The 26,214-nt window shown below is 38.4% G+C and overlaps 2 protein-coding genes across 4 annotated transcripts in view; one reads left to right on the forward strand and one right to left on the reverse strand.

Moving 5' to 3' along the window:
- C11H12orf60 (chromosome 11 C12orf60 homolog) overlaps positions 1–26,214 on the forward strand; it is a 99,093-nt gene that overhangs the window by 12,590 nt on the left and 60,289 nt on the right. For 2 of the 3 annotated variants that reach the window (XM_025401553.1, XM_025401554.1), the window contains one exon: positions 6,463–7,403. The exons of the other annotated variant lie outside the window; for it this stretch is intronic. In XM_025401553.1, the coding sequence (XP_025257338.1) occupies positions 6,487–7,221 (735 nt within the window). In that variant the 5' untranslated portion in view covers positions 6,463–6,486 and the 3' untranslated portion in view covers positions 7,222–7,403. Of the gene's footprint in view, positions 1–6,462; positions 7,404–26,214 lie in introns of those variants that run through there. 3 annotated transcript variants of the gene reach the window in all.
- On the reverse strand, positions 10,465–24,895 carry ART4 (ADP-ribosyltransferase 4 (Dombrock blood group)). Its single transcript, XM_025401552.1, has 3 exons — positions 24,309–24,895; positions 21,777–22,488; positions 10,465–10,624 (listed from the first exon to the last, which is right to left on the reverse strand). The coding sequence occupies exons 1-3, from the start codon at positions 24,495–24,497 to the stop codon at positions 10,524–10,526; spliced, it is 1,002 nt and encodes a 333-aa protein (XP_025257337.1). The 5' UTR covers positions 24,498–24,895; the 3' UTR covers positions 10,465–10,523.

Consider the following 26,214-nt stretch of genomic DNA (forward strand, 5'->3'; position numbering starts at 1 on the left):
TGCAGCGGTGCCATCTTGGCTCACTGCATCCCCTGCCTCCCAGGTTCAAGCGATTCTCGTGTCTCAGCCTCCCAAGTAGCTGGGATTACAGATGTGTGCCACACCCAGCTGATTTTTGTACTTTTTAGTAGAGACGGGGTTTTGCCATGTTGGGCAGGCTGGTCTCCAACTCCTGGCCTTACGTGATCTGCCTGCCTTGGTCTCCCAAAGTGTTGCGATTACACTAAAATAAAATACTTAAATATAAATACTTAAATATAAATCTAACAATATACGAGCCACCATACCCGGCCAATTTATCGTTTTTTCTTTAATGGATATACTTTTGGTATCATACATATCAAAGGACTAATCAGCTAACCAAAAATTACAAGATTTTCTTCTGTTTTATGGTTTTATGTTTTTATATTCATGTCCCATTTTGAGTTAATTTATGTATGTATATGGTATGACATAAAATCAAGCTTTATATCTTTGCATATGGGTATCAGGCTTTTCCAGCACCATTCGTTGAAAAACCCTAAACTTTCTTTTTTTGTTGTTATTTCTTTTTTGTGTGTGTTTTTCTTTATTTCTTCTAAAAAAAAAAAAAGGATACATGTGCAGAACATGCAGGTTTGTTACGTAGGTATACATGTGCCATGGTGGTTTGCTGTACCTATTGACCCATCCTTTAAGTTCCCTCCCCTCACCCCCCACTCCCCAACTGGCCCTGGTGTGTGTTGTTTCCCTGTCTGTGTTCATGTGTTCTCATTGCTCAACTCGCACTTATGAGTGACAACACGCAGTGTTTGGTTTTCTGTTCCTGTGGTAGTTTGCTGAGGATGATGGCTTCTAGCTTCATCCATGTCCCTGCAAAGGACATGATCTCATTCCTTTTTATGGCTGCATAGTATTCCATGGTGTATATGTGCCACATTTTCTTTATCCAGTCTATCATTGATGGGCATTTGGGTTGGTTCCAAGTCTTTGCTATTATAAATAGTGCTGCAATAAACATACATGTGCATGTGTCTTTATAGTAGTGTGATTTATAATCCTTTGGGTATATACACAATAATGGGATTGATGGGTCAAATAGTATTTCTGGTTCTGTATCCTTGAGGAATTGCCATACTGTCTTCCACAGTGGTTGAACTAATTTACATTCCCGCTAACAAGGTAAAAGCATTCCTATTTCTCCACACCTTTGCCAGCATCTATTGTTGACTTTTTAATAATCTCCATTCTGACTGGCATGAGATGGTATCTCACTGGTATTTCTCTGATGATCAGTGATGTTGAGGTTTTTTTTTTTTCATACATTTGTTGGTCATGTAGAGGTCTTCTTTTGAGAAGTGTCTGTTCATATCCTTTGCTCACTTTTTGATGGGGTTGTAAATTTAAGTTCCCTGTAAATTATGGATATTAGACCTTTATCAGGTAGGTAGATTGCAAAAAATTTCTCCCATTCTGTAAGTTGCCTGTTCACTCTGATGATAATTTCTGTTGCTGTGCAGAAGCTCTTTAGTTTAATTAGATCCCATTTGTCAATTTTGGCTTTTGTTTCAATTGTTTTTGGCATTTTTGTCGTGAAGTCTCTGCCCATACCTATATCCTAAATGGTACTGCCTATGTTTTCTTCTACGGTGAAAACACCTAAACGTTCTATATTAAATTGCCTTTGCATCTTTGTTAAAAATCAACTGACCGGCCACGCATGGTGGCTCATGCCTGTAATCCCAGAACTTTGGGAGGCCAAGGTGGGCAGATCACGAGGTCAGGAGATCGAGACCATTCTGGCCAACATGGTGAAACCCCGTCTCTACTAAAATACAAAAAAATTAGCCAGGTGTGGTGGTGCGCACCTGTAGTCCCAGCTACTTGGGAGGCTGAGGCAGGGGAATTGCTTGAATCCGGAGGGGCGGGGGTGGAGGTTGCAGTGAGCTGAGATCGTGCCACTGCACTCCAGCCTGGTGACTCCATCTCAAAAAAAAAAAAAAAAAAAAAAAAAAAAAAATCAATTGACCACATTTGTGGGTCTTTTTCTAGACTTTCTATTCTGTTAGGTTCATCTACATATCACATCAGCAATACCATACTGTCTCAATTACTGTAGTATATCTTAATATTAGATTGTATGAGTCTTCTAGCTGTTCCTTTAGAAAAATCTTTGTCTATTCTTGTTCCTTTACATTTACATATATATTCTAGAATTCACTGTTCTATATCTATAAAGAATCTTGATGGCATTTTTATTGTGATTGCATTAATTCTGTGGAGCAATTTGGGAAAAATTGACATCTTAACTACATAAGTCTTCCAATCCATGGACAGAGTTTGAGTTGACATCTTTGCTTTATAGGGTCTTTCAATTCATGGACAGAGTTTGTCTCTCCATTTACTTACATTTTCTTTGATTTTTTTTTTTTACTTCAGAATTTTTTTTAAATCTTAGTGCACAGATTATGCACATATATTCTTAGGTTTATATTTAAGATTTTATTGAGAGAGTATTATAAATGATACTTATAAAAATGATTGGTTCCCTATTGTTCATTCCTAGTGAATAGAAAACAGTGGATATTTGAATGCTGACCTTGCATCTGCTAAAATTACTAATAGCTCTAAGAACTTTTGTGTAGATTCCTTGGGATTTTATATGTAGATATCATGTCTACAAACAGAGGTAGTTTTATTTCTTCCTTCTCAATTTGAATATTTTCTTTTTCTTGTCCTACGTCACTTTCTAAGATTTCCAGTATGATATTAAATAGAACTGGTGAAAGTGGACATACCTGACTAATTCCTGGTCCTAAGGGGTAACAATTAGTCTCTTATTATGTTAGCTGTGGTTGTTTGTAAGAGCCCTCTATGATTAAGGAAGTTTTCTTATATTCCTAGTTTGCTAAGAATTTTAATTATGAATGGATATTGAATATTTAAAAATGCCTTTTCTGCATCTACTGATGTGATCATGTGGTTTTTCTTGTTTAGTTTGATTTTTTAATGTTGAACCAACTTTACATTTTTGGGATACACCTTAAATTGGGTGCGATGTATTATTCTTTTTATAGATTTTTGGATTGGATTTGATAATATTTTGTTGAGGATTTTTATATGTATGTTCTTAAGGAATATTGGTCTAGAGTTTTCTTATTTTTCTACAATGGTAGCCTTATAAAATGAGTTGAGAAATATTCTCTCGTGGACTTTGGGAGGCTGAGGTGGCTGGATCACGAGGTCAGGAGACTGAGACCATCCTGGCTAACACAGTGAAACCCCGTCTCTACTAAAAATACAAAAATAAATTAGCCAGGCATGGTGGCGGGCGCCTATAGTCCCAGCTACTCGGGAGGCTGAGGCAGGAGAATGGCATGAACCCGGGAGGCGGAGCTTGCGGTGAGCCGAGATCTGGCCACTGCACTCCAGCCTGGGGGACAGAGCGAGACTCCGTCTCAAAAAAAAGAAAAAAAAAAAAAAAAAAGAAAACAAAATGAATTAGTCTCCCTTTCTGTTTTCTGGAGGATATTGTGTAGAATTGTTATTCTTTTTTAAATGATTGTTTGAATTCACCACTGAAACCATCTGTGTCTTGAATTTTCTCTTCTAGAAGGTGTTTAACTACAGATACAATTTCTTTAAGAAAAATAGGTTTATTCAAGTTTTCTGTTTCTACTTGGGTGAGTTTTCATAGCTTGTGTCTTTGAAGGAATGGGTCTATTTCATTTAGATTGTTGAATTTGTGCACACAGAGTTGTTTATAGTGTCCTCTCATTATCCTTTTTATGTTTGTAGGGTCAGTAGTGACATCTCATTCTTTATGTTGGTAATTGTGTTCTCTCTCCTTTTTTTGGTCAATCTGTCTTAAAGTTTAACAGTTTTATTGGTTTTTCTTTTCAAAGAAACACCTTTTAGTTTTATTGGATTTTGTCTATTTTTTCTGTTTTGAATTTCACTGATTTCTACTCTTTATTTCCTTTTGCTTACTTTGAATGTTTGCTCCTTCTTTTCTAACTTAAGATAGAAGTTAAAATTATTCATTTTGTATCTTCATTTCTAATATAAACACTTAATCTACAGATTTCTCTCTAAGCACTGCTTTAGTTTCATCCCACAGATTTTGATATATTTTCATTTTCATTCAGTTCAAAATATTTTCTATATTTTTGTGACTTTTTTGATTATTTAAGGGTGTGTTAATTTATAATATTTTGTAGTTTTTCGTGTATCTTCTTTGTTGACTTCTATTTTAATTCTATTAAGAGAACATTTATTGTCTTTTATATATATCAGAAAAGCTGCTGGAATTTTTTATTGGAATTGTGTTGTTTTTATAAATTAATTTGAGGAATACTGACATCTTAGCAATATTGACTGTTTTGGTCCATTAACAATATATATCTTTCTATTTATTTAGGTCTTCCTTAATTTTTCTCAGCAATGTTTTACAGTTCTAAGTGTAGAGATATTTCATCTCTCTTGTCAGATTTATCTATAAATATTTCATATTTTTAATGATATTGTAAAAGTCATTGTTTTAATTTTAATTTCTGATTTTTATTTTATTGCTAATATATGGAAATACAATTGATTTTGTACATTTGATCTTGTATTTTTCAACCTTGTGAAACTTAGTTATTAGTTCTAGAAATGCATATTTAATGTAACTATTGATATGCTTAGATTAAGTGTAACATTCATTATTAGTTTTCTGTTTTTCTGTTCTGTTTTTAAAATTTCTCTGTTTTCCTTTTCAAGCCATCTTTTGAGTAATATAAGTAGTTACTTAAATAATTGTGAAGTTTCATTTTAATTTGCCTATTGTATTAGTATCCTAGGGCTGCTATCACAAATTACCACAAACTTAGTGATTTTAAACAACAGAAATGTACCCTCTCAGAGTTCTCAAGGCTGGAAGGCTGAAGTCAAGCAGGCCCTTGCCCCTCTGGGGGCTCTGAGGGAGAATCCATTCCTTGCCTCTTCCAGCTCTGGTGGCCATCATCAGCCCTGCATGTGGGGCCACATCACCCCCATCTCTGCTTCCATGGCCCCATTGTTTCCTGCTCTGTTTTCAGTGGCTACTCTAGAGATTATAATATACTTCCACACTTCACACAATCTGCTTAGAATTAATATTTTATCACTTCAAGTGAAATCAAGAAGTCTTTCAGCTACATAAGTCTCCTTACCCTCTCTCCTTTATGATGTAATTGTCATATACATTGCGTCTACGTGCATTGAAAATCCCAGCAGTGCTATTTTTTGGTTATAATTTTTGCTTCTTTCTGTGGGTCTGCCACCCACTATTTGATTCCCAGGGGTCCCCTTTCCTGGTGTTCTGGCTGGAAAACAGTTTCAGCTCTTCCCATTGCAACTGGTTCTCATCTTGGGGCAAAGCAGTGAGAGAAAGGAGCCTGCAAGATCACTACCACCATCCCTGCATGACAGTTGCTTCTGCCCAGGGTAGAGTGGGAAGAGTGAAAAGGGGTCCACCCCATAAGGACAGCCTTTTCACTGCCAGTTGGCAGGGGCGGGGGCAAAGGACTGACTGACCTCTGCTGTGCTTGTGAGATGTGTGTGGGGGTGGGGTGGGGAGTAGGGGATGGGGGTGGGTGGCACTGCTGTTACTTCCTAGCACTTGAAGTCAGAAGTGTTTGGGGCTGCCTCCTGCTCATGACTAGTTGAGGGCAGACAGAGGGCTCGGTCGGTGGGGGTGGGGGGCTACCATTTTGCTGCCGGCAACTAGATCAAAAGGGATCTACCCGGCAGAGGCCCCTGCTCCTGATTTGCTAGGCAGAATAGGTTTTTTTTGGAGCTCTCCCTGTTTGGGCATGTTCACAGTTCTAATTCCAGGCGGTCCTAGAGCCCAAGGTGGGATATATAGGGAGGAGGAAAAGACAAACAACAACAACGACAACAAAACACCCACCCTCAAACAAAAAGTCAGAGAGCTTCATTGCTTTGTTGTCCTTTCAATGCCGTACTCCCTACTTCCTTGGTCTTTTGTCATCTAGCTTTCAGCATTATCTGATAGGGATTTTATATATTCAGTTCAGATTTTTAGTTGTAATCAGTAGGAAAGATTGGATGGAGTGTGCTTAGTCTACCTTAACTGGAACCAGAGACCCTCTATGTAATTTGTAAAGATTTATCCAATATTTTTCACTACACTGAATAGTTGTCAAGGGTAATATCCTTGAGTGTAGTGCAATTCAGTATGTGAATCTATCCATATATTTGGGATCCAGCATACAGTATTTGATATGTGGTATAAATTCAGTGATAAAACCCTGTTCTACTCTGTTTTAATTATTTTTGTGATTTTTTTTTATTGAAGCAAAGTATCATTTTTGTTTTAATGTTTGTATAGCTTTCCTGCCCTTGGCAGGAGTTATCCTCATATTTAGACTATACTTTCAGTTTTTTATGGTTGCCAAATCGACTTTTAGTTTTCATTGGGATTACTGCTTTGCTTTGCAGTGCTGAAACTTCTTTGTTGAAGAGATGTCTTCAGAGTCAGAAAAGGATAAAGAGAGACTGATTCAAGCTGCCAAAATGTTCTTCTTTCATGTACAAGATTTTGCTTCTGTCACAAACACACTGACTGAGTTGTTTAACCGCAGTATGAATACTCAAATCCTTTTGATGGCTGTGAAAAACAATAGTAACATTAAGGATTTTTTTGAGCAAATGCTCAAAATTTTTAAGGAGATGCAATCTGTAGTGGATGCAAAACATGACAAAATTCAAAAGGAGTCTTTAGGTTCCAAGGTTGCAATGGCCATGTACTCTGTGTTTCAGAAGGGTACCAATGTAGAGGAGTTGCATCAGTCAGCTAAAGAAGTGTTCAAAAGTGCCCATACACCAGTCATCATCTCTGCGCTAAACAGCAGTAACATCCTTGGGAGTTTGGAATCTTCTCTTTCACACTTGATGAAATTCCCCATCATGAATCTTCAATTAAGTGACTTCTATACAGAAGACACCAAAGAGCAATCAGATGTCACCACATCGGAGAGAACCAGGAGTCCAGATTCTTCCAAAGCCACTATGATAGACACCTTGAAAAAACTGCAGGATGCACTAAAAACTGAGGATTCCAAAAATCCCATAGAGTCAGCAGCAGATTTGTTGGAACAAATTGTCAAGGCTATGGGACCAATCTTAGAGATTCTCCAAAAAGCCATAAAGACTATGGAAATGAATATTTCTGTGTTTAAGAAAGCCAGTGACAAGTAGGGATACAACAGAACTGTTCATTTCTGTCAGAAAACTAATTCAAATCTTATGGTTTTTCATGGCGGTTTCTAAGATCTTTTGGTGCCAAACATGGTATGTTAGAACATAGTACACGAAAGTCATCTGGCAAAACATTTACCTGTAGTTTTGCTTTATTAAAATAAAAATAAATAATTCAGAAAGCCTGTTTGAAATGTCAGTCACTAAGAAGAATATAAATAAAGTGATATTACATTTGAGGATGTTTCTAAATATTATGTTTCATCTTAAAGCATAATTAAAACAACCCTAAGGATCATAATCATGTAAGTCACAGTGTTCTCAAATGTTGGTGTTTAGCAGAATCATCTAGAAGACTTATTAAAACAGACTGTTCAATTTCTGATTCTGTAGTCTGGGATCAGGCTCTAAAATTCACATTTCAAACGAGTTCTTAAAGGATGCTGTTGCTGCTTGTGCCTGGAGAGTCAACGCTTTAGGAGAATTGTCTTACTCAGAAAATTGTGACTTCTCATGGAAATCAAATGCTTTTGGCTGACTTTTTAGCTTCACTGAGTGGCTTCCAATTGCCTGTCCAGCCCACATCACCCCTCACTCTCTGCCAGACCTGTCTGCTCCCTGACCTTATGCTGTACATACATCGATCATTCTGTATCTGCTTCTATTTTCTACTTTCCTCTAAATAAAACCGCATCTCTGATAGAAAGCTTTATCTAACCATAGGCCAGAGGAATCACATTTCTGTCTCAGCTTCAAGCATTTAATATTTAATATTTGGCCTTGTTTTGGGCACTACACACTTGGCACATACTCTTTCTTGTTTTTTTCTCCTTCCGCTCACCCCTTCTCCCAGGCTAGAGCCCTAAGGACTGGTTCAAATGCAGCCTCTTACTTAAAGCCTTCCAGCTGTCTCTTCTTGGCTAGATTGGAAGAAATCTTTCTTTTGAATTGTTTTGAACAGAAAACTTGATTTTCGCCTTTTTTTTTTTTTTTTTGGCCTTTCACTTGTGGCTTGCTTATGTTCTTAATTTCTCCCAAGAGATTGTAAACTCATGAGAGATCTGGCCTAGTGTTCTCAACTTTTAATCCCCAAAGTGCTTTGTACATAGTATGGCTCAATACATGCATTTCTATGGCACAGGAAAAATGTACTTAAGATGTTGGTTGGCTTTTCCCAACATAGCATGTCATTACTGACTCATCAATGCTCACTGGAAAAGCTTGCTCCCAGAGCCACGCCCCCAGGACTGTCTACTAGGTAGCCACCAAACTGCCAAAGACCCTATCCTATGCAAGTCACATAAATTGTCTGTTTGTAGAAATTCTTTCTTTTTTTTCTTTTTTTGAGATCGAGTCTCACTCTGTTGCCCAGGCTGGAGTGCAGTGGTGTGAACTTGGCTCACTGCACTACCTCCACCTCCTGGGTTCAGGCAATTTTCCTGCCTCAGCCTCCCAAGTAGCTGGGATTACAGGCGCACACCACCATGCCTGCCTAATTTTTGTATTTTTAGTAGAGACGGGGTTTCACCATGCTGGCCAGGCTGGTCTTGAACTCCTGACCTCGTGATCCATCCTCCTCGGCCTCCCAAACTGCTGGGATTACAGGGGTGAGCCACCATGCCTGGCAGAAATTATTTCCTTTTATTGACCGTAGAGGCTACTGCAACTAGGTGACAGAGGTGATTTGGCCCTGTTAGTTTCAAATCCCAATGTAAAGAATGATAGTACAGAGATGCCTGAACTCCCTGCCAGGTAATTTTATGTAGCTTATTCCCCATTCTGTTTCTTTGATCATGACACAGGCCATTCAGGAAGTCCTATGGAGAGTAAATAGATGGACCGATTTTCAGTTTTGCTGCTTCTTATCCAAATCTCAGAAGGGATAAGGAGCATGGACTTTCAAAATCCAAAATTACAGAGTTAGCCCACATCTTTACTCCATTTAGCCTGATCCCAGGGTCTTTAGTGATCGTGATCAGGTTAAACAATCCCTTATGTCTCTACCTAAATTACTCCCTGAGGGAAGCGTTAGAGAACATTTCCAGCTATGCAATTCAACAATTTATACTTCTCTGCATCTGCTAGTTTACATGTAATGAGACCTCACGATATCGCTGATATTCGTTTGTAATCAGTGTTTTTTTCCTCTCATAATCTCTGTTAACCTTCACACATACCCTTATGTTTTCCTAATATTTAAATTTGCTATGAAGACTTAAATTTGCCATCAAGTTCTCTATAAATTAACGTATGAGTTTAAATTTTAACTTTTGTAATGTCTTAGGAACATGCATGAACACCCATTAGTGCTGGTGAATGAGATTTCACTAACATCTTTCATTAACTTTCCCTTTTATTTCTCAAGTTTCCATGTGTCTTCTCATCTGAGACCATACTAGCTTGATCTTGAATGCTCATAAAAATATCTGAAGAAAATTCACACCTTGATTAATCTCTGGGGTTCAAAGCTTTTCCGTTTGGTGAAAAATTTGTCCTTTGCTTTCTAACTTGATCTTCTTTGATTTGTTCCTATTTGGAATAACTAAATTAAAAAAAAAAAAAAGGAAGAGTCCTTGTATTCATTGGAACTCCTTCAACTGCTTGATGCTTGACATAGAAAATCTAATTCAAATTATGCAGGCAAAACCATAAATTATTGATTTATATAATGAAAAATCTTGGAGTATTCAGGTTTAGGCAAAGTTGGATCCAGAGGCTTATACACTCTCATCAGGTCTCAGTTTCTTTTCATTTATCAGCTCTTCCTTTGTTGTGTTAGGTCCTTTCTCAAGGAGGTTCGGTCTCCTCTCCTGGTGGCAGGATCTCTACTGGCAGCTATAAGCTCCTACCCTGCTTTCATTAATATCCATTCAGAAAAGAAGCTCCCATTCTATTTCCAATTGCATTTCCAAAAAAGTACCCTGATTGTATCTTACAGGCTCTGATTGGAACATTTTCTATTCCAGCATGAATCTTTGTGTCCATGAAGAAGAAATATACTGATTGGCTAAGGCCTGAGTTACAGGCCAATCACAGTCAGTGGGCTGAGCCAGCTCTGCATCAGTTGCTAGATGGGCAGAGTGATTTCCCCAAGAGTACTTAGGGTGCTCAGATTGAAATAAGGCAAAGGGGTGCAAGGAAAGGCATAAGAGAATTAGCAAAGAGGAGACCATGTACTGGTTTCAGCAGAAGTATGATGGGATCATCCTTCCTGGAAAACAAATTTCCATTTCTAGCCAAAAGGCCAATAAAAAAGATTTTATTTAAAAATTTTTTTAAATAAAAGGAGTCACAAGATTCCTTCACAAGCCGAGTATAAGGCTTTTGGAAAAGATGATGACACTGGCCAAAAAGGAGAGAGATGCAATAGTTACAGGATCAGGGATGCATTTCTTGCTGGAAGCTGTAAAAAACAAAACAAAAGTTAGAGATATTTTAGGTAGCAGAGTTTTGTTTTTGTTTTTTTTTAAACCACCTCATTTCTCCATTGATCCACTTTCTTAACTTAGAAAATTCCTAATAAAAACATTTGAAGTTAGCTACTTAAAACACATTCTTTTAGATTTTTCGAACATAACTTGCTTATTTTGTAGATGATGAAACAGACACCAAGAGGTTAAAAGATGTACTCCCAGGTAACCCAGCCAGCTGGTGGTAGAGATCTGATTTTCCATCTTTATCATCACCAGCAGCATAATCACTGTTATCATTATCTCCATCTTAATTATCATCATCTTCATCACCATTATGAAAGTTAACGCAAACTGAATGCTGATTTTTTGTGCTAGTATCTATTTTGAGCCCTTGCTATATATTAACTTACTTAAACCTCACAACAAACCTATGAGATTTTTATTGTCATTATCCTTGGTTTTTAGTTGATGAGATTGTGACACAGAGATGTGAAAAAACTTGCCAGTGTCACACATCTCGTAAGTAGTGTAGGCACCATTCAAATTTGACCAGTTTGTCTCAATTCTGCATTCTTAACCACTAAACTGTTTGTCTGTGTATTACATGTCCATCCATAGAATTTTTCATTACAAGGTGAGCAAGAAATATTCACATAGTCCTGTTTCGGGTGTGTGTGTGTATGTGTGTGTGTGTGTGTGTGTACTAACTACACATATACACCTTTCACAGGAAATGTGGGACAGGTTAGCAGTCAGTTCGGTGTGGAAGCAAAACTGGAAAATAAAAAAAAAATTGTCAGATATAACTAATAATTGACCATACAATGGGATGGGGACTGAAATGAGATGGGAGATGGAAACCCCGTAAAAGAATAGTCTAAATAAAGACTGGAATCTCTTTTCAGCCAGTCTTCACTGATTGTTTAAGGTAGAAAAGATGTTTCTGGGAGGAAGAGATTCAACTCTAATTGCCTCAATATTTGCTCATATTCTTTGATAGGATAACCAGATGAGGGAGAAATGCATTTCTACTATTTTCACACTCTGTCTATCTATCTATCTATCTATCTATCTATCTATCTATCTATCTATCTATCTATCTATCTATCTATCTATCTGTTTTTTGGAATTTCTATATAGGAATGTGTGTGTGTGTGTGTGTGTGTGTATACAAGTAGAAATTCAAGACAGAAAAGACAGAAATTTACTCTGTGTGTGTGTGTGTGTGTGTGTGTATATATATATATATATATACACACACAGTAATTAGTAATTTCTGTCTTATTTTTTTGAGATGGAGGTCTCACTCTGTCACCCAGGCTGGAGTAGATACAGTAATTTTCAACACCTCAATTTTCACCAATAAGAGTTGGCAAGGAAAATTAAGAGCATACATCTTTCTAAACTTTTGTCAAAGTTTGTGTTAAAATCAAATTATGTGAATCCCTATAGAGACCTAGGAAGCATTAATACTGCTTAGCAGGTCAGTCATTAGAATGGTTCTCAAACGATTTTTTTTCCTCTTCATTGAGGCTAAAGATCAGAAGGATTTTCAGTCTCACCCTTTCCCAGTATTTAGAGAGCTTAAGGGTCTCTCTTAGGCCACACAGTCAGCGACAGAACCAGTATTTAACCTAGAGTGTCTGATTCAAGAGATTATATGTTGAGCTTCCTGGAATGTAAATGGCAATTCTGAGTCCTCACTGTATTTGACCTATCAACCATATTTATGATAGTGAATCACTCCATCTTCCTTGCTACTTACTCTTCACTTTGCTCTTAGGACAACAACTCTATCGGTTTTCTCCTCCCTCACTGGCCATTCCTTCTCCATCTTTTTTTTTGAGATGGGTCTTGATCTGTCACCCAGGCTAGAATATAGCAGTGCGATCTCTGCTAACTGCAACATTGGCCTCCCTGGCTCAAGTGATTCTTCCACCTCAGGCTCCCAAGTAGCTGGGACTACAGGCGCACGCCACCATGCCTGGCTATTTTTTTGTATTTTTGGTAGAGACAGGGTTTTACCATCTTGCCCAGGCTGGTCTCGAACTCCTGAGTTCAAGCAATCTACCTACCTCAGACTCCCAGAGTGCTGGGATTACAGGTGTGAGTCAACACACCCAGGCTCTCCATCTTCTTTGTACTTGACCTTTTAAAATGGCAGTGTCCTGGCTGGGCGCGGTGGCTCAAGCCTGTAATCCCAGCACTTTGGGAGGCCGAGACGGGCGGATCACGAGGTCAGGAGATCGAGACCATCCTGGCTAACACGGTGAAACCCCGTCTCTACTAAAAAGTACAAAAAACTAGCCGGGCGAGGTGGCGAGCGCCTGTAGTCCCAGCTACTCGGGAGGCTGAGCCAGGAGAATGGCGTAAACCCGGGAGCGGAGCTTGCAGTGAGCAGAGATCCGGCCACCGCACTCTAGCCTGGGTGACAGAGCGAGACTCCGTCTCAAAAAAAAAAAAAAAAAAAAAAAAAAAAAAAAAAAAAAAGGCAGTGTCCTGAGGTTTGGTCCTTGGACATTTCTCTCCTTTATTTACACACTTTTTTGGGGAGTTCATCCAGTCTCATGGCTTTAAATAGCACCGATCACCCACTGACCTCAAATTTATCTTTCCATCCTGGGTCACTCCTCGGAATTCTACACTCATGCATCCAACTATCCACTCAACACTTCTGCTTGGGTTACTATTGCACAGCTCAGATATAACGTGTCAAATACCAAACTCCTGCTCTTAAATCTACCCCATCCCCAGGCTTCTCCGTCTCAGTGAGTGCCACCTGCATCCTTTCAGTTACTCTAGCCAAACCTTGGAGTCATCCTTCACTCTTCTTTTTCCCTCACTCTTCACTTCCAGTGTGTCAGGACCTCCTCTTGGCTCTGAATCTGGTCAAACCTTACTGCCTCCACTCTACCACCTTCATCTGTCATCTGAATGATCGAAATAGCCCCCTATTTGGTTTCTCTGCTGACCTCATTACAGTTTATTCTCTACTGGGCTGCTAGATCAGTTTTGACACAATCTTCTATGTTCTCTGCCCAAAACCTCTCAGTGGTATCCTGTCTAAGAGGAAAAGTCAAAGTCCTTACAACTGCCTTCAAGGTCCTATGTAATCAAATCTACATCATCTTCTGTCTTCACTTTCTACTACTTTTCTCTCATTCATTCCCATACACTGGCGTCCTTGGTGTTGCTTCTAACTTGGGGCATTTGCACTTGCTGTGATCTCTTCCTGGAATGCTCTTTCCTCAGATATTCATGGGACTGGCTCTCTCATCTCCTTTCAACCTTGGCTCAAATGTCATCCTCTCAGTGAGGTTTTCCCTGATCACCCAGTTTAATATTACCACTCCCTCCCATGGTGTTCCCTATCTCCTTACTCTGCTTTATTTTTCACCTTAGTACCTAATGCCTACCAGCTATGACATAATTTACTTCTTTATTTTGTTTATTTCTGCTTCACATCAATGAATGTAAATCCCCAAGGGCAGAGATTTTCACCTATTTCCTTCCCTATACCTAGGATAGTGCCTGGAACATAGCCAGTGCCCAATAAATAATGATTTGTTGAATGAATGAATGATAGCTGCTATTATGAAGATGCCCAAATAAGAGACAAACATAGAGACACTACTGTCTTGTAATCATACTCATTCTTCAACAAAATTCATAAGCCCTCTTTATAATAATTAGGATGTTAAAAATAGCTTCCTTTTAATTTTATGTCAGGTTAAAGTAACTAACTCTGTTGATACTTTTTCTTTATCTCTTGTATGGCCATTATCATTTCTACCCGGCATTATTATCATTATTGTTGTTAGATGGACCATATATTTAGGAAAATAAATGAAAGACAGCTGTGCATTAAATTAATTACAAACTGAGAAGTGTTTTATTTGAGGATACCTCACATTTTTTTTTACTTTTGTAGTTGTCTTTAGTTTTCTATTTGACTATCTCTTCAAAGTTTTTAATTTTCTCTTTACCTTTTTACAGTATTTTTTTAAAATTGGAGAACGTGATCCATTGACGGGTTGTGACATCAGCTTAGGAGGTCATAGTCGTCATTGTTTAATAATGTAATAAAATAGGTTAGAATGGAAAACACTAGCATTACACTGCCTGTGAAAAGGATAACTGTTGTATTTTATGAATATGTGTGTATTTGCATATTTGTGTGTGTGTGAACTGACTTACAGTGTAAACAGTCATAGTCAAGAAGCTTAAAACTAATGGCAGTTTCTCAGTTATATTTGCTGAAGAATGAATGAATCCCCTGAAACCAGTCTGTGGAGAATACCGTCCTGGAATTCTTATTAGAAAACATGGGGAGGGATCCTATTTTTGTCATTTGTAAACTGTGAATAATTTTACGCAAATCACTTAAGCCCTCTGAATCTCAGCATTCACATCAGCACAGCGGAGTCAATAACCTGACTTACAGGGTGGTTGTAAAACCTAAACAGATAACGGGTGTCAAAGCATTTTGTAAACTAAACTGCTAAACAAATATCATTTTATCAGTGTATTATAACCTGATTTTGGTCATCTCTGCCTTAGGGTAGAAAGTCTGGAAGAAATACAGATTATAATGATTATAACTTCTATTTCATGGAATCTGAACCTGAATTTTATCAGACTGTTCAGAAGTAAATAGTCTCTTAAAAAACAGAAAAAGGCAAAACTGATGTGCACTATATCAAGTTAATCTAGTGTTTGAGGCAAATGCTATCTATAGCCTCTTTCTGTCAAAATGCAAGGAGCATGACTGTTAATATTTTAGAATATTACCTAGCAAAAACTTAGCACCCGAAAATGAAAAGCATTATTCCTTCTGCCTCTTCCTTTGTTTCTCTTCTTACTATCAATTTCACTGAAGCACATGTTTGTGCCATTAAGCCATTATCCCACTTCCATGTGCAAAGTACTTTCCCAGAGTTTCTCAGCTGTGTTTGAGAGGATGCAGAGACACCAATGCTATCACAGCATTTCCACAAGGTGAGTATCACTTCCATTTTATAAATGAAGAAACAGGCTCAGAGGTTAAGTCATTTGCACAAGGCCGCCTAGCTGCTAACATATGCCCATATCTTTCTGGCTCCAAAGTTTATTCACTTTCCACCATGCCGTGTGGTCTCCCAGATTCATTCAGTGACTCATTCTTTCATCCATTTATCTGAGACAGGCACTCTACTTCAAGGTCATTGTGATGCCACAAATAGGGTAAACTAATTTTAGATAATTGAAGCCCAGAGTAAAAGAAAACGGGAAGAAATAGAAATCTAATAAAATAAATAATAATAATGGTAATAGTAATAGTATCTCAAAAGTTTTGAGTACTTACATTTGTCAGATACTGTTCTAAGAGATTTTACATGCATTCATTCATTTCTCCCCACCAGAATCGTACAGGTTTTTAAAAAGTGAAGTTTACATGTAAAACCAGGCTGACTGCAAACAATTGCCTATATTTTTCTAGAAACATGTTAAGAATTTTGATTATGTGAAACATTTTAACAAATAAATCCCTGTTCTTTGTGAATCCAACGATATAGAACAGAGCATGTATTTGTGTGTTTACAGATTTTTGGCGTAGGTTATTTTGCTGAAGGAAGCAAGATTAAGGGCAAATAACTAACATTCTGTTAACATATTCTGAGTCTTCCAATGGGCATGAAAACACCTGTTTCTATGGCAATGAGTATAGGTCATGTGAGGGGTGATAGAATAATTAGAGGGGAAAGTGAAAGCTGTTAGTTTAGAACGACAATTTTTTCTTTTGCAAATTTACTTCCTAAAAATTGTATAATGCTATTAATTTGATCTCTTGTCTCTCTAAAAGCAACCGATTCCTGGAAACTCTTTAAACTTGAGTCACGAGTTAACAGGACCGATTTTAGCATAAATTGAAGGACTGGGGAAGCTATGCTCTTTAATATACTGTCTCTTCTTTGGGAGAATTACAGTATGCTGGCTGGGTAATTTTAAAGGTCTTCATGTGGTCTTTCCAGTATCATGTCTGTCAGATCGAGAGGGAACAGGAGAGAAAACATAATTCACTTGGCTTATAGGGACTTCTGGGGACACAGAATAGCCTGTGGCTCCTGCTCATGAAACAAAACAAGGCTGAAAGAATGAGAAACAGCGTCCAGAGAAGATTTCAGTTTCATGAGGAGTTAGGTATCAGTGCTCCAGAACACCATCTGTGAATTCCCTAGGCTGGGATTAGTGGAGCAGTGAAGTGGGAAATAGCAGCTATCTAGAAAGTCAGGTTTGGGGAGAGTCTGCTGACCTCACTTCCTCCCTGTTAAGGACCCCAGATAAGACAGACACACTACCTCCTTCCTCTTATTGTTCATGTATGGATCAGTCCGATACTGCTCCAGAATGTTGGGGTAAGTACTACTTATCAAGAAATGACTTTCTGATGTTCCTTAGCTTATGGATTGAGAGAAAAACAAAGAAACAAACAACAATCAACACTGTAGCGAATCACTGAAAACATTCTGAAGGCAATCAAACTTTTTTTTTTTTTTTTTTTTTGAGACGGAGGCTCGCTCTGTTGCCCAGGTTGGAGTGCAGTGGCGCAATCTCGGCTCACTGCAACCTCTGCCTCCTGGGTTCAATCGATTCTCCTGCCTCAGCCTCCCGAGTAGCTGGGATTACAGGTGCGTGCCACCATGCCTGGCTAATTTTTGTATTTTTAGTAGAGATGGGGTTTCACTATGTCGGTCAGGCTGGTCTCGATCTCCTAACCTTGTGATCCACTTGCTTCGGCCTCCCAAAGTGCTGAGATTATAGGCTTGAGCCACTGCACCTGGCCGGCAATCAAATATTTTTTAAATCAGAAGAGGTAGATATTGTGTACCGTCCAAGACCATATTCAGTAGTGCCCCCTTATCCTTAGTGGATACATTCCAAGACATTCAGTGGATGCCTGAAACTACAGGTAGTACTGAACCCTATGTTATTTTCCTGTACATATACCACCAATGATGAAGTTTGAAGTGCGGCAGCAAAACTAGCATGAATTTATTTTTCCTTCTTCACAATTCCACAGGTAGAAGATTCATTTTTACTGTAGATCTTAGCAGCCTCAGCATACAATTTTTTCTTTTTTTCTATTAAGTCGAGAACTTTAAACTTTTCATTCAAAGGAGGCACTTCCTCTTGGGCATATCTGAATCGCCAAGATCACTATTCTTGCACTTTGGGGCCATTATGAAACAAAATGAGGGTCACTTGAAAACAGACACTGCAATACTGAAACAGCAGATCTTATAACCGAGAAGGCTACTAAGTGACTCACAGTGTAGACTGTGGATCCCCCAAACAAAGGGATGATTCACATCCCGAGAGGGAAGGCACAAGATTTCATCACACCACTCAGAATGGCATACAATTTAAAACTTAGGAATTATTTATCTTTGGAATTGTCCATTTAATATGTTCTATGGGTAACTGAAACCACAGAAAGCAAAACCATAGGTAAGGGGGCACTACTGCAATTTTTTGCCCTCAACTAAATGACTGTGATAGCCAATGGCAGATGAGGCTTAGGTAGGTCAGGTGGAACCAGAGGATGTACCAGCCTTCTCTGCAACCCTTAGTCAGAGTCTGGGGTCAAAGGAAGAAAGGCATCCCTGCAATGTGAGCTTATTCCTTTCCCTCTTTTACCTTCTCAGATAGTTTCATAGCTGTGGAGGGTGAGAAGATGCTCCAATTCCAGCTCTTGGCTGATTATATGATGCCTCTGACCTATCTCTTCCCTCTTCACTTCAATTTATAAAGAAAATATTATCCTCCATGACCAGTGGTATTTTTTATTCTGCCATTTACAAGCTTTGCCGCATGGCCACACAAGCTTCTAATTGATAAATTTCTGACAAAAATTTAGTTATGGTAACTCACAGTGCAAGTGACCATGTCGATCATTTACATTGTGACAACAGCTTACTTTTGACTAGCTGTTGAAGCTTCTAGAATATTTTCCCTTCTTCAAATATTGGAACTGTTTTTAATTAATTGTGTTATATGGTAATGTGGTCTAAGGCTTAGATTGCTTAGAGATGTTAAAGGGAATGCTTCGTTCATTTACCATTCAACAAAATAGGCTGGGCACTTCTATGTGCCAGAGGACTGAAGTTAGTAATAGCTAACACTAATTTACTATTACTATATGCTATATAATATATAAATAATTTTATTTATTTATTTTTCTTTTAAGATGGAGTCTCTCTCTGTCACCCAGGCTAGAGTGCAGTGGCACGATCTCAGCTCACTGAAACCTCTGCCTCCTGGGGTCAAGTGATTCTCCTACCTCAGCCTCCCTAGTAGCTGGGACTACAGGTGTGCGCCATGATACCCAGCTACTTTTTGCATCTTTTTGTAGAGATGAGGTTTCACCATGTTGGCCAGGCTTGTCTCAAACTCCTGGCCTCAATTGATCCACCCGCCTCGGCCTCCCAAAATGCTGGGATTATGGGTGTGAGCCACCGCACTTGGCCAATCATTTTACATTTTTTTTTTCATTTTCACAAAAGTCTTCTGAGGTTCTGTTATGGTGATTATTAGGTAGATGAAAAAACTTGGAGTTTAAGCAACTTGACCAAGAACACATAGCTATTAAGTGGTACAGTGGGATATAAATTCAAACAGAGTGGGTCTGGGCTCAAACTGCCTGCCTGCCTAGCTCTCAAATACTCTGTAGTCAAGTTCCTGACCACAGGGAGCTCACAGAGCAATACAAGATTATTGATTCCCTTAAGCGTGATTTGTGATTCCAAATATTTCATGAAGACCAACCCAACTTTCAGAATTTAGTGATATATGTGGCTATCCCAGCTAAACCTTAACTCAAAACTAAGTTAAAGTTGCATTTGAGTAGTTTTGCCATAGGAAAGCAAAGATTGATTTGGGTGGGAGTGTCCTGAAATATTTTTCTTTGAGGTTTATAGAGTGGCAGAATGTGAGTAATAGTTTATATTATATACTCCTCTCCCACAGTTTCCCACTCAATGCTTGATATAAGTCTTCTGTAATTTTTCTTTGAATATATTTTACTGTGCTTACTATCCTAGTGAAGAATTATATGCCCCAAATTCATGATGAGAATGAAGTAATCATATCCTAGTCAGGTGTAGTTCTAAAGAATCCTGGAACCTGGCTATGAATGTTTTGGTTTATTATCAAAATCTCACTGTTTTCTTCATATTCTACTATAGTTTTTCATCCTCTACAAACACTAATCTCCTGTGTCTGTGGGGCAGATACTCATTTCACTCGTTTTGCTGCCATGCTTCCAAGGGGAAATGTGAGGAGATGACAGTATTAATAGGTCTCCTCTCCCTGTTCTGTATTTATAGCTAGGACAGAGTGAGCAGATTCTAGACCTCAGTCTAGATGCCAGTTTGAACACCTTTGCAACACTACCACCCCGAAATGCTGAGAAATGCTGAGAGCCTGAATTATAAATCATAGCAATAATGATAGAGCGAAGACGAATTTGGGGATATATTGAAGGTAGACCCTGCAACTGGGTTGCAGCTAACTGTGAGTGTGAATAAATTTATATATTAATAAAGACAGTCTTTTTTTTTTTTTTTTTTTTTTTCTGAATCTAACAGAGCACAGGATTTGCTACACAACTACCCCTCCATGAAATGACTAGGTGGCAACATAGAATTCGATCAGCCATGTTTTTCTTAAAAAAAGTTTAACTTTTTTTTTTTGTATTTTGATATCTCTAATGTTTCCTGCTTCAGTTCATTTTTCACAATATCATCAGAGCCCTTTCTAAGATGTTGATCAAATTGATTTCTACTCCTTAAAACTTCTAATGACTTCTTATTACCTACAGCATAAAATTAAAAGGTCCTTAGCACGAAATACAAGACCTTTTATAATAAGGCCCTATCAGAATTCTCCCACCTGGATAAATCCCCTCCTCCCTTCCTACTCCTATTCTTTTCCCATATCCTACACATCCTACATACCAGCCACCCAGAATTTCAGAAGACACCAGGCTGTTTGAAATCCTTGTGATTAACATATACTGTGTCTTAGTCTGTTTTCTGTTGCAATAACAGAGTATCACAGACTGGGTAATCTGTAAAGAAAATAAATATACTTCTCACAGTTCTGGAGGATGGGAAGTCCAAGAGCATGGCTCCAGCATCTAGTGAGGGCCTTTGTGTTATACCATAACATGGTGGAAGAGAAGGGGGCACACAAGACAGAGAGAGGCACCAGTGATCAGACTGTCTTTACAATAACATACTCTCACAATAACTAACCTGCTCACATGATAACAACATTAATCCATTTATCCAATCATCTCTTATTAGGAAAGATCCAATCATCTCTTATTAGAGCCCATTTCATGACACTGTTGCATTAGAGATTAAGCTTCCAACACAGGAACTTATTGGGAGACACATTCAAACCACAGCAAGCTATTCTCTGCTTAAAATGACTTTTCTTTCATTGAAAACTGCCATTCTCATGACAAGTCTCCTGTGGCTCTCTATTATGAAGCCTTCCTCACTGTTCCTGGAGAGAATGAGTAGCTCTGACTGAGCAGTCTGCACTGAGCAGCCACAGCTATTGCTTAAATATTTGGTATATCACTTAGTACTTCTGAGTGTATACATTTGTTCATATTTCCATTTCTCATTAGACTAAAAATCCTCCTAGGTTATTATTTTGCTTTATTCATTCTGTATTTCCAGGGCCCCCATCACAATAGAAGATGGTTAATGAACAGAAAATTAATGAATAAATGTCTTGCCTCTTGCTTTACTTTTAGAACTCCTATCCATGTAATGACGATGACAAAAACAATGAGTTTGAGGGAGAAGTTAAAAGTGCTATCTTTATGCTCCACCTTCCAGTCAAGCTTTACTCTGTCTGTCTGCAATTTTCTACACAATAATTTCATTGCAAAACTTATTGTCCTAGAGGTAATGGAGCAGGAAGAAAAGAGAAGAAGCCAATAAAGTGGCTTTCTCTAATCTGTCAGTTCCATCATTACTGAAGGCCAGTTTTCATGTTTTTGGTCTTTCCCCTCAAGCCCACTGAGAAAAAATAACTTTTATAAAAGAGCAGTGGTCTGTGAATGGCCTCAATTTAGATAAAGAATACCTTTTAGCAGCTGACAGTTGTACGTGCTCAGGTTCCCAGTTGACCTCAACTGCAACCAGTTTCCTCTTGGGTGGGAGCTCATATTTATAACTTTGAACAACTCATAGGGAGGGATCAAGACTTCCTTCTTGAGGGAGAAGTATTGTACAGGTGCACCCAGGCAGGTGAATATGGTAAATAGTGTCTGGTTCCCAAACTCCTGTGCCTCTTCTTTTAGGAGGGATGTGGAGAGGAATTGGCCAAATCGAATGGTGGCACCTGTGTAGGCGCTGAAGTGGACATCCTTCGTCCTATAATGCACCTTATAGCACAGAGGAGTGCCATTCTTCATGACGCTGTCTTTCCTCAGCAGCTGGACTGCTGTGGTGAGGTAGTAGTGTAAATATTTGAATTGGAATGAACGTTCATACTGCTGTGGAGCCCTGGCAACATAGGCCACGGCTCTAGTAAAGTTAGAACGAACATTGCTGTTCAATGTATAAAACAAAATAGCCACAGCATGCGTGGTAGTCATGTTCTGGGGTAGAACTTTTCCTTGGTTAAGCCAGGTTAAGTGAGCTTTTTGCCACATCCCAAAGTAATTCTTCTGGGCTTCTATGTCTTTTGTGAAATAATCCCCTTGAGTTAGTTTCTCCATAACCTCTTTGCTACAGCCTTGGTACTGATCATCAAAGGAACCTGGTGCGAAGTCAAAGTCGATTTTCATTGCAACCTATAAAAAAATAAAAATCTTGAGTTTAATTTTTCAAATCAGATGGTGAATGTGGTTGCAGATTTGCTGTACTCTATAAGGCCAAGTCTTCTCCTGGAAACCAATATTTGCTGAAGTAAGTTTCACTGAAAATCATTACACTGTTCCAATCCTTCCTGTGTCAATGACCTGTGCTAGAGATTGAATTTGGTTTGATAAATAAATTACTGAAAACTTGAAAAACTCATCTCCCCAGAGAGGGAGTAACTCTTTTAACATCAATAAAATCACAGCATGTTTGCATATTAAGTACTTTGAAGAAAAAATTCATAACCTTATAGTTTAATTATACTTTCTGTTTCCTCTGCTTTCCCCCCTTTCTATTCTCTCAGTAGTGTTTTCAAAAATATCACTTTTATGAATGCCCAAAACCTATATTAAATCCTTGAACTTTATCCTTAAGCTATGAATAGTACTGGGGGGGCTCTCGTAAATAACAACCTTCTTGTCTACCCAGGTTCTGAAAACACTGATAATAAAAATAGCAAAATACGAAAGCCAAAATGTCTGTTTTCTTACTGAATAAGGGCACGCTACAGCAGTCACATGGTTAGGTCTGATGGCAAGTGGCTTGTTAAGAGCAAATTCCAGAATGGAACCGACTCATTTGCAGGCAGTACTGAACTGGGACCTGCCCAGGTAAGATTCTTGTCATGGGGAAACAGAGAACTGATGCCCTTTGCCATCAGGCTAACTCGCAGGAGGAAGAAGAGCAGAGCCAAACTCAGCACACCCAGTTGTTTTTTCCCATGCTGCCAGTGGAGTACATTTGTCCACCTCGGGGAGAGCAGAGTGAGTCAAGGGTTGGACAGTGGTCAGGAATGTGCCCAGGAAAGTCCCTCCCCTTCTGGCAAAGGACATTCCTTTCTAATGGGTGGCCAACAGAATGTTATTTATTGACATCTGGTGCATGTTAAACTGAAGTGACAGATTTGAATAGAAGTCCATAGAATATCATCGGTCTATCATTTAGAGCCATATGTAAATTATATAAATTCTAAAACATTTCTTTCTTGGCAAAGAAATGGTGTTTTCCTAATGAACAGTGCTCATTAAGGGACATGTTAAAGGATCACATTCCATCCAGTCAATATTAAGCATGTTGGAACTGGAACTTAAAGAACATCCCATTTGGTATTTTTACTGTGTTATTTATAAAGAGACATCAGCTAGTTTGTAAACTAGAACACATTTTTAAGACTGATTAAACGATTTTAACCAATTACTCTTCACAACAGGTATTAAAATAGGTCTACGGTATCTGTTTAAGCCAAGCCGAGCCAAACCAAACCAAACCAAACCAATAACATAATGTTCTGTCAACTGTCATGAGGAACTCTGAAACTTTGTTAATATGTTACTAGATCTCAAATATGCACTCTGTCATCTCTTAACATTAGGTTGTTTTTTTTGTTACACAGATCTTTATTAGAATACTTAAAACTTAAGTCAATCTGTATGACAGAGTTTAAAGCCAAATAGACTTGGTTTATTTTGCATTGTTTTGTACTATGGAAGCAATATTTTACTTAATTTTTACAGTGGATCAAGAAAATAACTTTATGCCACTAGCATCCATAATGTCAAGTGTACAAACAATGAAGGATTCTACAATTTTAATAATTGTTTTCAACACTCTTTACTAACATGATTTGTTAAAATGTCGGAATGAAACTAGAAACTGAATGCCTAAGGTCTGGGCCATTTAAAGGCTGTGGCCAGGTGAATGCTCTGTTGAAGTACTGATCATAAAGAGATCACCTCCTCAATTGTCCCCCTACCTCAGAACCGTCTGTGGGTCTCTGCAGGCCAGAGAGGAGCAGCAGGAATGGCAGCAGGCCTCCAAGGAGCCAGATTCTTATCACTGTAGGAGCTGCAGTAGTTGGGAGAAGAATCTTCTTGCATCTGTTGATCAATGGACCCCATTTGCTTGTGTCACAAGTGCTTCTCCTTTGCCCTTGCATCTTCATCCTGAGATGAATTCTCAGCGTTCTCTTTGGAGGTTTTCGTTAGGTCTCAGCAGGAACCTTTTTTGCTTTTGTCTATGCTGAGCAACTTCTGTTGCCCACCAACAACTAATAGCTTGTCTGAGGGAGGAAATCAACTCCAACTTCTTTGCAAAACTGAAATCTCTGTGAAATAGCCAGATGTGTGCACCAAATAAGGGTTTCTAAAGAGAACCCAAGTTACTTTTCAATTAAAAAAAACAAATCTCTGATCTAGTCTGTTTTCAGGGGAATGCCGAAGTCCTGTTAAGTGTCAGACTCAGCAGTTCAGCCTTCCCTTTCCCAGCCAAACAGGAAAAAGCATGCTCTGTCCAGCGTCTGGGGCCAAGTAGCTTTATCTGGAGCCCCAGGCTTCCATCAAAGCTGATAAGATTGGCATGCGCAGGGCAGCTGGGAACGCGCCACCTCAAGGTGGGTGTCTATAGGCTCATCTGGCACTGCTGATAGGCCCTGTGGGCTGTCACAGAGCTAACTGTGTTTTAGGGTAATTGTCAAAAAGAAGGCCCTTTGTACTGCTTTTCCCTGGCACCTTTGAAATTCTCCAATCCAGAGATTGTACCTCTGAGTTCAAAGCTCTTCCCCCATTTTCACTTCTGAAGATATCAGGCCATCTGTCCACACAATCCCAGTCTCCAGCGAATCCTAATGATGACTGTCAGGGGACTGTTTATGTAGAGCTGACATAAGTCAAAATAGGGTCCACTGTGCAAACTTAATCCAGCAGAGTTCTATTAAGCACTCTCTTTTAGGTACTACCCTTTCTAGTCTGAACATCCTTCCTCTCTTCCCAACCCTTGATAAAATTATATTTTCTTGCAGATATTTTGTATTTATACTCTGGATTCATTATTTAAGAAACTAAAAGTTAGCAATCCTTGATAATTGTTTTTCTTGCAAATATTTACTTCTGGATTCAATGTTTAACTTTTAAGGTAAACTAAATGCTGTTCTTAAGTATTCTAGTATTTTTTGGCAACCTAAATCTTTTTAAATCTAAATTTTCTGATGATCATAGCAGTTCTGCCTCATTAACAAATATTCAGAATATTTAGAAAGCACAAAGGAGAAAAAATTACACATAACTCATCACTTGGAGAAAGCCACTAATTAGGGTCTGGGTTTTGATTTATACACCCTTAGACATACACACACACACGTTTCTAGAACTAATATGGTATGCAGTTTTGCATACTGTTTATTCCCCTTAATATTTTATTGTAAGCATGTCCCTATATAATTTAATACCCATTGAAACATATTTTTCAAAAAAGGTTCACTGTATTCCATTATATAGGTGCTGCCACATAATGGAATAGCATGGGTGGATCCACGGACTATACAGTCTCAGAAAAAGATTGATAAGTGACTAGAACATGGACTCTTGAATAAGACATCTCAGTTCAATTCCTGGTACTCCCTCTTCCTAAATGTATGATCTTGGACAAGCTACTTAACCTCTCTGTCTCTCTGTTTCCTCATGTGTTGAATGGAGATAACAATAGTACCAACTTCATTTTAGTGTTGATACATTCTTAACCCTTAGAACAGCATCTGGCATCTAGAACTTTTCCAATAAATAAAACCAATTGTTATTATTTGCACCAAAGTTTATTTAATAAATATCTTATATTTAGCTTGTTTTCAACTACATAAATCTTTGTGTGTTTCTCACAATTTTTAA

This window comes from Theropithecus gelada, chromosome 11, assembly GCF_003255815.1.
Source record: "Theropithecus gelada isolate Dixy chromosome 11, Tgel_1.0, whole genome shotgun sequence".
Classification (NCBI taxonomy): Eukaryota; Metazoa; Chordata; class Mammalia; order Primates; family Cercopithecidae; genus Theropithecus; species Theropithecus gelada.